Raw genomic sequence first — 13,905 nt, 5'->3', positions numbered from 1 at the left:
GGAGTTTTGGCTAATATTCTGTGCATTAATAATGAATGTTTGCCTCAAAGCAAATCATTTACTTCAGATCGCATTCATTTGACACCTGAAGAACCTGACGGCACAAACATTGACAGTAATAGCTCTAATGATAGCAATATTACTAATAAACACGAGTGGCAATTGGTATTTGTTTTTATTGATAGACTATTTTTCATAATTTATATGATTATATTTATTGCCAAACACGCATAAACTGTATTTATATGGTAATAATAGTATATAATGACAAGTTATTTCATAATTACAATATATATAAATTTACATTTACAGTAAATGATATTTATCTTTATTGAAATTTTTAATTAGAGAAAAATATATAATAATTAATGTAATTTACATATTAAATAATTCACGGATGAATTGTTTTAAATAAAATATAAATATTCATTGATTAATAAATAGTTATTTGTTTGAATAGTTTAATACTGTATATTAAGAGCCGGAGACAGGAACGGGTGCTTCCGGTTGTAATGGTTTGAGTGTAGTTCCTTTGGTGAGATCGTCATCACTTTCTCTTTGATTCAAAGTGGTGTTCCTCCCGGCGCAGGCACTTCTCTCACTCAATTGAAGACCAACTCTATTAATCTTAAGGCGATCCAAGTTTTCATAAATGTTTTGTCGTGAAGGGTTAGAAAGGGTTCCGTCACGGGATAGTATCCATACATACTCTACAGTATTACATGTTTCAAATAAATTAATCATTTTTATATGTTTGATACATCTCTAATAAGTTTAACTAAAAATAAATAAATTGCTTTTTTTATAATTTAAATTATTAAGTATAATTTCAAACCATTTATAAACATGTTTTGATATTTAAATGATATGAAATAAATATAACTCTTTTTATAATTTAAGAGAGCATTCATTTCAAACGTTTCCACGAAATTGCTTTATATTTGTAATATATTATTACATGTTATAAAAAATTGCAAATAAATTAATTGCAAAAAATGATAAAACATTTCTATATATATATATTTAAATAAATTATTAACTAATTGAAATAAAATACATACCTGTGTGGAAAACACCGGGAAGAAGACTGTTTGTACACGAATAGAGAACAGCGTAATCATTAAAATCGGTGTCGACTACTGTTATGTATGTGCCCTGAAATGGTACACCAAAACCATATCTAACACTATACTGTCCATTTCGAGACACATCTTGAGGAAGACCATCTCCATTGACACTCAATGGTAGTCCAGCACTAAAATCATTAATGATTAATATAATAAAATGCATTTATTTTAATTTTAAAACAACAAAAAATTATATAAAAATAAATCATACAGTGATGTCCCGCGAACTACAACATTAATACTTCCGTCGTTATCATCTATTATTATATTAATTAATATTATTAAATATACGGTATATTTGTAATAATAATGATGACAATAACAGACCTGAATAATCAACTGAAATACATCTCATAATAAGATCAAAAATCGACGGAGACTTTTCCACTTCAATCCAATGACCAAAAAACTGTTGATTACATGTTTAATATTTTATATAAAATGTTAATAAAACTTACTTTTGTTTTATCAAAATCAGATTGTGGTTTAACTATAGGACAGGGACCCGAACCAAAGCGCTGACACTTTGCTGATTGAAAAAACCAAATTGAAATAATTGTCACCAAAATGGTCAATGAATACATTGTTTTTTAAATAATAAAAAATTATTATTTTCTGGTAAACAAATAAAAGATATTAAACTAATAAAAAGCTTTTAAAAATAGTCTGTTTAGTGTTTATTTGAGAGAAACAACACTGTTTTATATGTGCTGTTAATATAGAGCAACAAATTGTAAGTTTTTTTCGTTAAAATTACCAGAAATTCAAGTCAAAGATGAGAATGCGGTTCACAGTTAACTACATTTATGGGTCAAACTATCGTTTCATATATTTAACAAACATTTATCTATACTTAAAAAACCATATTTGGTATAACAATAACCTTCAAATTACCATCAAATAGTGACCAAACAATGAAAGTTATACTTAAATAATGCCACTAAAACTCAATTAAACTTTTATAATAACATGTATTTGGATTTTAATAATTTATTAGTAATAAATAATTATAATATTTTCTATATCCAGTATTATAAACATTTTAGTTTTATTAAATACTTTTAAATTATTTTTAAAAAAGGCTAAGTAATTTAGTTTGTATATCTAAATATTAGATATTGTCACTAATACAATATTTTTGTCAAACATACTAGTAATAGTTTAATTAGATTTTAAATAGAAATTTAATATAAAATATGTTAGAATAATTTAAACTATTATTCTTATATTTCATTTAAATATACAATTTATTTAAATAGATATCCGTATTTTCATTACTTGAATAATTAAATAAATTGTATATTTTTATAAAATGTCATTACAATTTTTGCTAAATATATTTTTTTTGTAACAAATAGTGCCAAACATGTTAATTAAATAAATTTTAAAAATACTAATTTGTTTTTAAATATTTTTTCTGAATGTTATTCTACTGAATGAAATCCGGGAATTAATCACTAATTATAATCATTTAATAGCATTCATTTAGTTTTACATTTGACGTCATATTAGTTGCTATTTAATGTAATATTTAATTTAAAGGTCATTACATAAGAAATTTGTTTAAATCTAGTTTAACTAAATAGTGGATAACAAAAATTGATGATTTTAAAATTATTTATAGACTATTTTTTTAAATGTATGTCATTTTACTACTAAATTCACTACTAAATCAACTATTACTAACTATAGTTAAAGCCAAACATTAAATTCATATAATAAAAAGCTCTCTTTTTTAATACAAAAAGAGCTTATTTTAGATATGCTTTTTAAATATTTTTGTTAATTATAACATTAATGTAATGTACCTTTTAATGTAATTTAATGTAACAATTACAAATTATTAATGGACACAGGTAGGTGGCATTAATACAAGTGCTTGTTCAATGTTGGATCCAAATTAGTTTATAAATAACTGACGTAATACTGTATCTTTTCATACAATAATTTTTTTTAATGATATACTACTGTAAATCAATATAATGTTAGACTGCACTTTAAAATAAGTTATGTAATGAATTAGTTATTAACTTAAATTCATTTGCAGTAAGAYATTATAAAAAAAWTTTTTGCCCTATTTTTTACTTTTCAATATTTCAATAACAATGTTTTCAATAGAGTTGGTCACTGCGGTGGTTGAAAAGGACAGTTGGATTTATAGGTTATGTCTTATGACAACAATTCACATCAACAATATAGTGTCTCGGTTTGAAATTTCTAACAATTTTAWACAAAATATTTTAGAAAATAACTTATAAATAATATAACCCAATAATCGACAAAAAGGATTACTAATGTATTTTTAAAATACCATATATAATTGTTATAAAACATAAGTTACAATATATTATGGATATTTAATTAAGCAATTAATAAAAAAATATTTATTTAACATAATTTTAATTAAAATCTACTGATGTACAGTATAATTGGAAAACTAATATTATATATAAATATTACTATAATAAATGTTATTTATATTGAAACTACGTAAAAATATGTTTATACTGTATGTACTAAATTATATACTGTATTAAATAAAACATTACCACTATTTTCTAATTTTATTCAACTCTTTTCAAATAAATATTAATTAATTAAAATATATTTAATACTAAATTAAAATTTTTTTAATATTATAAAAAATATTTAAATTAATAATATCAGGATTATCTAATCAATTGTAAGTGAAAACAACTTTATTTAAATACTATAAAATTTTACGTAAACTTTCAATTTATTATAATTTGATTTATCAAACATTTATTGATTAATTCTTTAAACTAGTTAATAGATAGTCTATAAATAATACCGATATATTTTTACTTGATATTTTTAATATAATTTTAATAATATTAATAGTCAAACAATTGTTAAAATAAAAAAAACAAAAATAATTCAATTTTTTAATCAAAACATATTAATTTAAATATTTTTAATATTCAACATCATATTTTTAAATTATTAATTAAATATCAAACTTAGTAATTAAATATTACAAACTTAAGAAAATATAAATAAAACATTAAGTTTCGTTGAGAAGTAAATTAGTGGCCAAATTGATGTCATTATTTGAACGCTGAAGTGCACGAACCACGTGCTGTCTATCAAATCCCATATCAACTAAAGCCGTTACGTGAAGATTGTCGGGTGAACTGATCGACTCTGAGTCCGGCGACAGACTGGATGTCTGTGCGTTTAGATTATTAAATCTCGTATTATTTGTTTGGTTCAAATTGTTTCGTTGATTAATATTTGTAAAGCTGGACAAAAGCATCTGTTGTTCAACTATTTCTATTTGTTGTTGTCTTTGAATTTCAGCGGTCGCTCCCATTTGTATTGGACTTTCAATTGGCGGTGAAGAGACCACAATAGGACCCAACCATTTGGCCACAAATGATGCAATAGATTTCGGTATTTTAATGTAATTACAGACTTTGCAGACATTATACCGACATATGAGTCCAGCGATGATCCCAGAAATTCCACAAATCATGCTATTAGTCGATGTTATCATAGTCTGTAAATTAATATCAATTGATAGATTAATACAACATAAATGTTATTTTAATTATACCTGAAATCCCAAAATATATGTTAATGTCTTGGTATTTATAGGAAGTCCTAAAACTTGTGTTGTCTTGAGGGCCGGGATATCAATGTAATAATTGACCAAAAGTGCAAATATTATATTAAATCTAAGTTTTAATTATTTAAAATTATTTAATTATTCAAAAGTTTATCAAGAATTCAGTGTGACTTACGGTCCGGACATTAGGTTCGGGTTTTTAATAATATTGAATGCATTCAAAGTGAATACCATTGATATCTCAAGAAATAATGAAACGGTAAAACAGGACAACAAATATGACTGTCAATCAAAACAAACATTTGATAAGTTTTTATATGAAATTATTAAAATTTTTCAATTATTCATATTTACAGCGTATTTGTTTGAACCATATCTTCGCTCAAAGACTCGCAGATAATAGAGAAGTAAAGACCCGCAGACCAGGTCTTTGACGTCTGGCATACATATCTTGGATATCAATATTTGCCACAACTGTCACAATAATACAAAAAAATATATAATTAAAACATTAATTTTTTTCAAACAATTAGTTTGTTTGTCACCACCTTATGTCTGAATACTATATCATTGATATTACAGATAAATAAATGTCTATAACTGTAAACAATGGGTACATTGAGTGCTGAAGAAGTCAACAGAACTGATGACAACAAAGTCTTCGTAATCGGCATTTTGTCTAAAAAAATGACAACAATTATCACTTAAATACCAAACAAATATCTTAACAATACTTACAAAAGCCAACACTTGTAGACACAACGGTCGACATTATCACCAAATCGATGGTAAACTAAGGGATCAATTGATTCACTCAATCACTTGATGTTTAAGAACTCTTATTATGTTTACTAACAAATGATGACTGACTATAGGTATGCAAAACAATACATATTTTGATGAACCGAACCAAACAATAACATGTTTTTATTATTATTATTACTGTTATTACTATTATAAAAGACACTAAACTTTATTATATAAATATTTTATATAAATAATTAAATTAAATCAAATTTATACAATACATTGYAAATCAAATAATTAATTATATTATTATAAAAATAATTTAAATCAAATGGGTTTCGGTTTTATTACTTCTACTCTATAGTCTATACTCTGATAACGTCAAGCAATTGAATAATAATATTATATAACACTAATAGATGTCACTTAATCAACAATTTAATGATTAAACTATTAAACTATTAAATTATAACTTTTATAATACACTGCACTTAAAATTTATGAATTAATGATTTATATTTTATAGATATGTTAGAGTCTAACAGTTAGACTATGTTATATTTGCATTACACAATATACAAAAATTAATAATCTGATTAAAAATAAATTTAAATCTAAATTTAATATTCAATAATAAAATTTTATTATAATTATGATTTATCAAATTATTTCAATTATAAGTTATATTTAAACCAGTTGAGAATGCTAAAACATAGCATTGCCACAACAAATTTAAAGTCTGTAAAAGTTTTGTATTCAATTTATAATTAATAATATTTTAATTTTTAAATATTTTATGTAACTTTTATTGGTATATGTGAAACTAATCCACAAGAAAAAAATCTTTGAGTTTATATTAAATTTGACTCAATTCATTCAAAATTAAAGTTAATTTGACAAATTTACCAAGATACTTTAACATTATATAATATTTTTAACAGTAACATTTCAGTTACATTGACTTATTGTCAATTTAGTCAATTGTAAATTACAATTAGTATTACTCTTTGATGTGTTATTATATAATCTATATTAAAATATATAAATATTAATTGGTAATATAAATACAAATTGTATTACATACTTGACAATAATTTATACTAATTCATATACAATATATGATAAATTAATTTGAAATTTAAATACAACATATTTTACATTTATTTAGATGCTATATATTATGATACATAATATTATAWAATTTAAATATACACACATTAACAAATAAGTACTAATTTGAGAATATTAAAAATATTTTTTAATATATTTCAATATGACTTAAATTTTTAAAATTAAATAAAGTGTTTTCTTATTAAAAATTATAATTTGTTTGACAATTTGTGTTATTTTTTAAATTTCTAAAAATTATAAAAGAGATAAGAAAAGTTAAATTAAGATTACATTAAAATTTTAAAGTATAAATATTAGTTTTACAACTAATGATTTCAATAAAAATATTGTAAAAATTCAAGTCTAATATTATGTAATGAAAGATAAAATGTAATGAAATGTTGGGTTATATGGACTGAGGAGTCAGTAATGACTCTGTTTTTTAATATTATATTAAGAGTAGACAWAATGTTTTAAAACTAAATTCTGTGTTCATTTTKCGCTTAGTTTTAGTATTCAAAATAATGTTTACAATATATAACTGTTATATTTGTTAATCTATAGCACAATATAACTGCGATTACGTGAACTAACTTAATATTACGTTATATTTAAATTATATTAATGTGGATATTATTATTATACTTTGTTTATATAATCTTTTATAATGTATAAATATAATAAACTTATATATATATATATATGTACTGTATATGGGTATAAAAATATATATATTCATTCATTTATATTAAATATACCATATAAATAGCAAAAGAGCATTTAAATTAACTTTATTTGTGTGTATATGTGTGTTAATATTAACAAAACTATTATTATATACTAAATATGATTATATGAGAAAAAGTGACATTTAATAAATGCATACAAAGAGAGACAATGCGATAACAAATGCAAATAGAAATAAATGTAATGAAAAAAAGTTAACAAAAGAATTCATTGGGTGTGGAGTCACACAACAGTGCCATACAGTTATGGTTTGACTGCAATACACATATAATRGTAACACAATATTACACAATATTACACAATATTACACAATATTACACAATATTACACAATATTATACAATACTGTATATTCAGTTAAATATGAGTTAACTTACAACTATATATCAATTCTTAATATTGTAACTATTATTTGCTATTATTTACTATTATTTTATGCTTTGACGCCCTTTCTGTAACAATAGTTGCCATCCAGTTGTGTCATCCATAGAGTTATGGCACCAAAATAAATGGACATCACTTTTAACGGTATAGACATCAGACAAAGTTTTTTTGTTGTTGTATTAGTACATGAATTCAGGAAATGAATTGCAAACACACCGACACATCACCACATCTAATAGTATTCATCTCTCATCGGTTCCCTATCAACGCTCATCTCTCTCTCTCTCTCTCTCTCTCTCTCTCTCTCTCTCTCCAGTGACTGACTCATTGATTCACTCTCATCCTTACCGATGCTTCAAAACTGCACCTTTTCTTTTGCTTATTTTAGAGTACAATAAATTTTATTAATATTTATTGTATCATATATATATATATACAGTATATAGACATATACAATAAATATTGATATGATATACCATATATTGTTAGAAACAATGCCTTTAGCTATACTACACCCAAATGTATAAAATAATGCATTCAACAGTGAGTTTCAATTTTTAGCTGTTTTTTATTTAAACATAAAAATGAGATAAAATCTATATTTTAAAACATTAAAATTATTTAATGCCACATTTGTGAATTTTGTGAAGTATAACTGTGAAAATAATATTTGTTATTTAACTTACATTATAAATACATCTTTACATATATTAAATTATGTATAATATTTAAATAAAAGCTATTTTATTTATTTTATAAATTATTTAAGTAAAAATTCAATTACTAAATGAATCTGAATATACGATATTATTGACGTATATAAATACTATATATTAGTATATTAAGTATATAACTATAACTATAATATAATATATGTATGTTATATATGTTATATGTTTCTTATGTTTCCCTCGTCACAGTTGTAGACAAACGTAACAGTTATTGTAATCACACAATCATTGATATGACCGATAAGGATATAGTGGTGTATATAACGCAAAACCATCTGTCGATGTCTGCTCTGTCCTACACTATGTTTGACTCAATTTCAATGAATATCACAACTATTTTATGACAAATGAATATAAAAATATTTTCCGCCGAATGATTGCAATGTACAGCACTTTAAGGAAACTAAATGTTATATTTTTATACAAATATATTTTATGTGTATATTTTAATTTCTTTATAACTTATATTTTATGATATATACAATTCTCATTTCAAACTATACCATCTATAATAATTTTTAACAGTATAATCTATATAAATAATTTTTTAAACTTTTCAAAATAGTTTTTAGCTTAATAGTAGATAATATTTTTAAAAAATCAATAGATTTAATTGAAGGATTGGTTGTAATTATGAATATTTCAAATAAAACAAAACTATAATATTTAGTTATATAAAATTTAAACTAAACTAAACTATATTGTTTATATTTAAATATATAAGCAGTAATACTACTGTATATTCACTGTATTAGTAAAACACATCCCAATCCCATATTTTTATAGTATTTCAAGTCTTGATAATGTTTGAGCCCATTGTGTAGAGACGACACACCATCGCTACAACTATTTTTATAGTAAATGATTGATGAATACAAAAACTATCATTTTTCTTAAGCTTTAATTTATAGCAAAATATTTAGTCGCAAACAAACTATTAACGAGTAATCGTTACGCTTAAGACTCAGTTCACACAACACATCACATAATACTCTGTTCACTGTCTGCCTTATGTTTGTCTAAATAAAGTCTTATTTTGCTTTAGGTATAACTTACCTGAGTTGCACCTTAAAGGCATTATATATATTGAGAAAGAGAGGCAGAGAGAGAGAGAGAGARAGAAAGAGAGAGAGAGATAATTGCATACATTTGAGTAGACAATAGCTTTGTTAAGTGAGTATATCTAAATTTATTTATTTAAACAATAGTCAATTTTATTTTAATTTATTTTCTCTTTTAACTATATGTTAAACTCAAATCAAACTAACTTAATATACTCATAATAAAAGTAATTTAATAATTTAAAAAATAATCTTAATATTTATAAATTTAGCTAAAATYAAATAATTAAAATTGTTAACTATTAAYAGAATTTTGTGATAAATAATATAAGATATAGTTGTCGATAAAATCAACTATTAAAAAATTGATTTATTGATACCTTAGATATCCACTATAAATAATAAAATTTCATTTGATCGTTATCTGTACTTTTAGATAATTATGATTTTATTTGTTAAATATTATCAAAAAAATATATAATTATGTCGCTCATACATATAAAAAAAATTATGATGTCATCTAAACATCGAGAAAAGTTAGAATTTAATACAAATTAAATATTTTAAATATAATATTTTTGTTTGATTTGTTGAATTATCTAATTTTTATTGAATATGAATAGTAAAATATTTTTTATTGAAAATAAGACAATATTTTGTTTAAATCATTTACAGTAATGTAAGCATTGAACAATTATTGGTTAAATGATTAGTWAACAAAAATACAATTTGTTTTAACACACAGTCACTCAGTTTCATTCAATGGTATTTCCAGTAAAAATAAATGCAATTTATTTAAATCATTTAACACTTGTATAACATTTTTGCATGTTTTAGATGTTTGTGATGTAGTGAAAGGCTCAACAACTCATTGCAAATGTAGACACAAATGAATGTTAGCATAACATAAGTTACATTAAATGTAATTATTCGTAGCTATAATTACAAGTAATTAATTAAATGTTTTACTTTAACTCATTTATCATTAATTTGGATTAAATTCTAGCGAGTGTTAAGTGGATCATAATATTAATGCTATACTAACATTGTATAGCAAACAGTCAATGCATTACAATCATTACACAAACATTAGTAATATTTATAGCATTAGAGAATTCAGACTAATTAAGAGTAACTCATTTCTGGTGAGACCTAACCCTCCATAAGCTTAGAGAATGTATTGTTTGTGTAAATAGTGAATGAAGTGTTGGAAATGTGATGTTTGTGGTGATCATACATACAGATGCCACACATACATACACTTAGAGTCAATTGAGATAAGAAATGCTTCAAAACGGTGTGCATTGGCAACGATAAGCCATACACTATAATATAACAGACAATATACAGTATATACAACATATATATATCGTAAACTGATTTAAAGCACAAAAAAAGAAAAGATTGCGATATAAGGCATAACCTAATGTTGTCTATGATATGATATGCCGTTTATGGAGCATATGGTAATGGTTTTATGCAAAATTTGACTTTTTTAGTACAATCACTACTGATAACACAACAACAGTTGAAATGCACTTTTATTATATTGAATATAAATTTATATTTCAATATACATTTGCATTGTTACTAACATTAGGACTGACTCTCATCTTTTACACACTTATCTGATGCATAGTATGGATCGTAGTTAGCATTTAAACTACTAAACAGCTAAACACCACTTTTCTATTGTACCCTAAACTGCAACTTATATTAATAATGGGATAAACATTTGAGTCGACAATAACTGAGTGCAATAGAAATGAGAAATCATCTAAATAGACAACACATTCATATCAAAAGGACTATATTTAAGTGAAACAATAAATAACACAAAAATCCCATTTTATGAACTCATGTTATGTTTTCTCAGAATTTCATTTTAATGTTTTTATGGTTTTACTATACATTAGATACCTCTCTCTTTCATAATATTTGATTTACTTATTTACTAACAGTCACATCAACTTTTACTATCAAAGATATAGTGAATAAAAATAAAAGGCTATATTTTCCACAATCAAATTTATTATATTTACTTTAAATTGATTAATAAAATTTTATATTATTGTGACGCTTAAATACGCAAAATACTGTACGCGTTTAAAATAGCTTGTATTATACATAACATACAATAATATTATTTATAAATACTAATGTTTGCATTTAATGAATATTAAAATTAATACAAATGATCTTTTATTAAAAATAATATAAAACTTAATTTAAATGAGGTTTATGGCAAAAATATTAAAACAATTATTTTTGTTAATAATTTTTGTTAACAATATTTGATAATTAATTAATTTGTTTTGTTTTTTGTTATTTCTTATTATCTAGAAATTATAATAAAAGATGATATATATATATAGAGAGAGAGAGAGAGAGAATTTATAAATGGATTTATATGGATATTATAGATAATAGTTTAAGAAACAATCAAATGATGTATTGTATGGCATAGTATTGGTTAGAGTCAAGTGGGGAAGTGATCCGCAAAAATAAAAAATGAAAAACAAAATCTTCTTGTGATTTAAAATTACAATATTTTTGAATTTTGTTTTACAAGTAAATGGCTTTTACTTGTTATGCCTAATGCCTATTCACTGTAATATTATAATACAGTACAACGTATACTACTGTATAATATGTTATCGCTTTGATGATAAAAATGTATTTTCACTCTTAATCTCATATTCTGTAAGTTATATATTGATGGGGAACGGCATGAAAATAAAATGATTGCATTCAACTTACATATAAGTGTCTCACATCACACAAAACATCACAAAGTCATTGAAATGATAGCTCTGTTTGATACCAATTTCAACCCAATTTTCCACATCTCATAATTCATGTTTATGTCTATATATTTTATTGTTTTTGGTTTAAAAATAATTTAAAATATCAAATTTTTTACAACATATATCAAATCCATATTATAAAAAATTATTATTATTATAGTAATAACTTGAAAATGCAAATCAAGTATAAGACTAACTATAAATACTTAAACTTATGAATGAAAAATTGAATTCAAAATTTATAAATTTAATTTTAAATATTAAATAATTGATAGTTTTAAAACCGCATGGTATCGTGCCATGTAAAATATCAAATTTTGTCCTAAAATATGTATTACAAAATTTCCCATAAATTTGAACATAGTTTATCAATTCATAAATAAACAAAATTATGAGATTCACTATAATTAGCGATTAAGTCTTAGCAAACTCTGCTCTAAGACTATATATTGGCTAAGTTTGCCATTGCTTTGTAAAGTTATACATATATTTAATATTTTATTGCAAACATCAAATTGTCTTATAAATAACTTTAATTTAAAATTATTTTATGATTAATTAGTACTTTTTTAATTTGAGTTTATTATATACAGTATGAGAAATAAAACATCTTAGATTACAATTTTAAATTGAAGTTTTTCTTTTAATATTTTCATTATTATTTATTTATATATTATATACACAAATATGAATATTATATATTTTATTACAGCACTTGCTTACATTTAGTGTTGTGTGTATTAAAAATTAACTAAAATCAATAAGAAAATTTCTCAAATTTTCCAAATAAATTTGTTTTTTATTGTTTTAGATAAATATTAAATATACAGGTATATTTTAATAAAAWATTATATATATTTATTTAAAGTTTTAAATTTATAATTAGCTATATTATATTATATAAATAAGACAAATACAATATACAGTATATGGCAATACCTAATAGATTATTATACTGTATAATACAATATGAATATGAATTAATACAATATATATTCATTCAGTTTAAAAGAAATGAAAATTTATCTTATATAATACTTTATTTAAAATGCTTATTTTGATATTCATTTGAGATAATTATAATTATTTTACTTTTTATTAATAATTGTTAAATATTATAAATAAACAATATTCTATATAAATTTAATTAATTTGAGTAATTTTTCTAAAGTTATAGAAAATTTCATATAAATATCTAAATTGCTTAAAACAGTTAACTTGTTTTCTATAAGTAATCTTTTTTATTTTAAACATATACACTAAAGCTTTTTGTATAATAAATCTTTAAAATATTTTATTAAAAATTAATTTATATAAAAATTGATAGCTATTCTATCGATTTTTCTTATAAATTAAAGTTTTTATTATGAAAAAAATAAATGAATTGCATTAATAACTTATTAGCTATWTTAATATTTTAAAAATACATATTTTATAACTTTAAAATAATGACTATATTGTATGAAATGAAATATCATAATTAAATGCTTATTATTTTTAATAATTATTTATGCTGTAATACAATAATTAATAAGTGTTTATTTTTTATTATTTGAATTTAGTTGTGCCCTATAGTAAATTTACAAAAATAATAACAAAAACA

The 13,905-nt window shown here is 22.5% G+C and overlaps 2 protein-coding genes across 2 annotated transcripts; both read right to left on the bottom strand.

Moving 5' to 3' along the window:
• Positions 1-460: 460 nt before the first annotated feature.
• On the bottom strand, positions 461-1,711 carry LOC128965869 (apolipoprotein D-like). The gene is made up of 5 exons (XM_054312648.1): positions 1,586-1,711; positions 1,455-1,536; positions 1,339-1,384; positions 1,062-1,255; positions 461-710 (listed from the first exon to the last, which is right to left on the bottom strand). Exons 1-5 carry the CDS (start codon positions 1,709-1,711, stop codon positions 475-477), a joined length of 684 nt encoding a protein of 227 aa, XP_054168623.1. The 3' UTR covers positions 461-474.
• A 2,419-nt stretch (positions 1,712-4,130) lies between these two features.
• Positions 4,131-5,591, bottom strand: LOC128965762 (ubiquitin-associated domain-containing protein 2-like). Its single transcript, XM_054312526.1, has 6 exons — positions 5,455-5,591; positions 5,265-5,395; positions 5,071-5,190; positions 4,892-4,998; positions 4,705-4,825; positions 4,131-4,647 (listed from the first exon to the last, which is right to left on the bottom strand). The coding sequence occupies exons 1-6, from the start codon at positions 5,486-5,488 to the stop codon at positions 4,153-4,155; spliced, it is 1,008 nt and encodes a 335-aa protein (XP_054168501.1). The 5' UTR covers positions 5,489-5,591; the 3' UTR covers positions 4,131-4,152.
• Between the last annotated feature and the right edge of the window lie 8,314 nt (positions 5,592-13,905).

The sequence above is a fragment of the Oppia nitens genome, unplaced genomic scaffold, assembly GCF_028296485.1.
Source record: "Oppia nitens isolate AA-2021 unplaced genomic scaffold, nextdenovo-longstitch-racon4-pilon3 scaffold18_pilon_pilon_pilon, whole genome shotgun sequence".
Classification (NCBI taxonomy): Eukaryota; Metazoa; Arthropoda; class Arachnida; order Sarcoptiformes; family Oppiidae; genus Oppia; species Oppia nitens.
The sequence above is the reverse complement of the archived record's forward strand: the minus strand, read 5'-3'. Positions and strand labels throughout refer to the sequence as shown.

Excerpts from the sequence above, each read along its gene's own strand:
- LOC128965869 (XM_054312648.1), bottom strand. The coding sequence starts at position 1,711 with ATGTATTCATTGACCATTTTGGTGACAATTATTTCAATTTGGTTTTTT. Across the intron at positions 1,537-1,585 it reads CTGATTTTGATAAAACAAAA|TTTTTTGGTCATTGGATTGA; the intron begins GTAAGTTTTATT and ends TGTAATCAACAG. Across the intron at positions 711-1,061 it reads TCCCGGTGTTTTCCACACAG|AGTATGTATGGATACTATCC; the intron begins GTATGTATTTTA and ends GTAATACTGTAG.
- LOC128965762 (XM_054312526.1), bottom strand. The coding sequence starts at position 5,488 with ATGTCGACCGTTGTGTCTACAAGTGTTGGCTTTT. Across the intron at positions 4,999-5,070 it reads ATGGTTCAAACAAATACGCT|TCATATTTGTTGTCCTGTTT; the intron begins GTAAATATGAAT and ends TTTGATTGACAG. Across the intron at positions 4,826-4,891 it reads CCGAACCTAATGTCCGGACC|ATTTAATATAATATTTGCAC; the intron begins GTAAGTCACACT and ends ATTAAAACTTAG.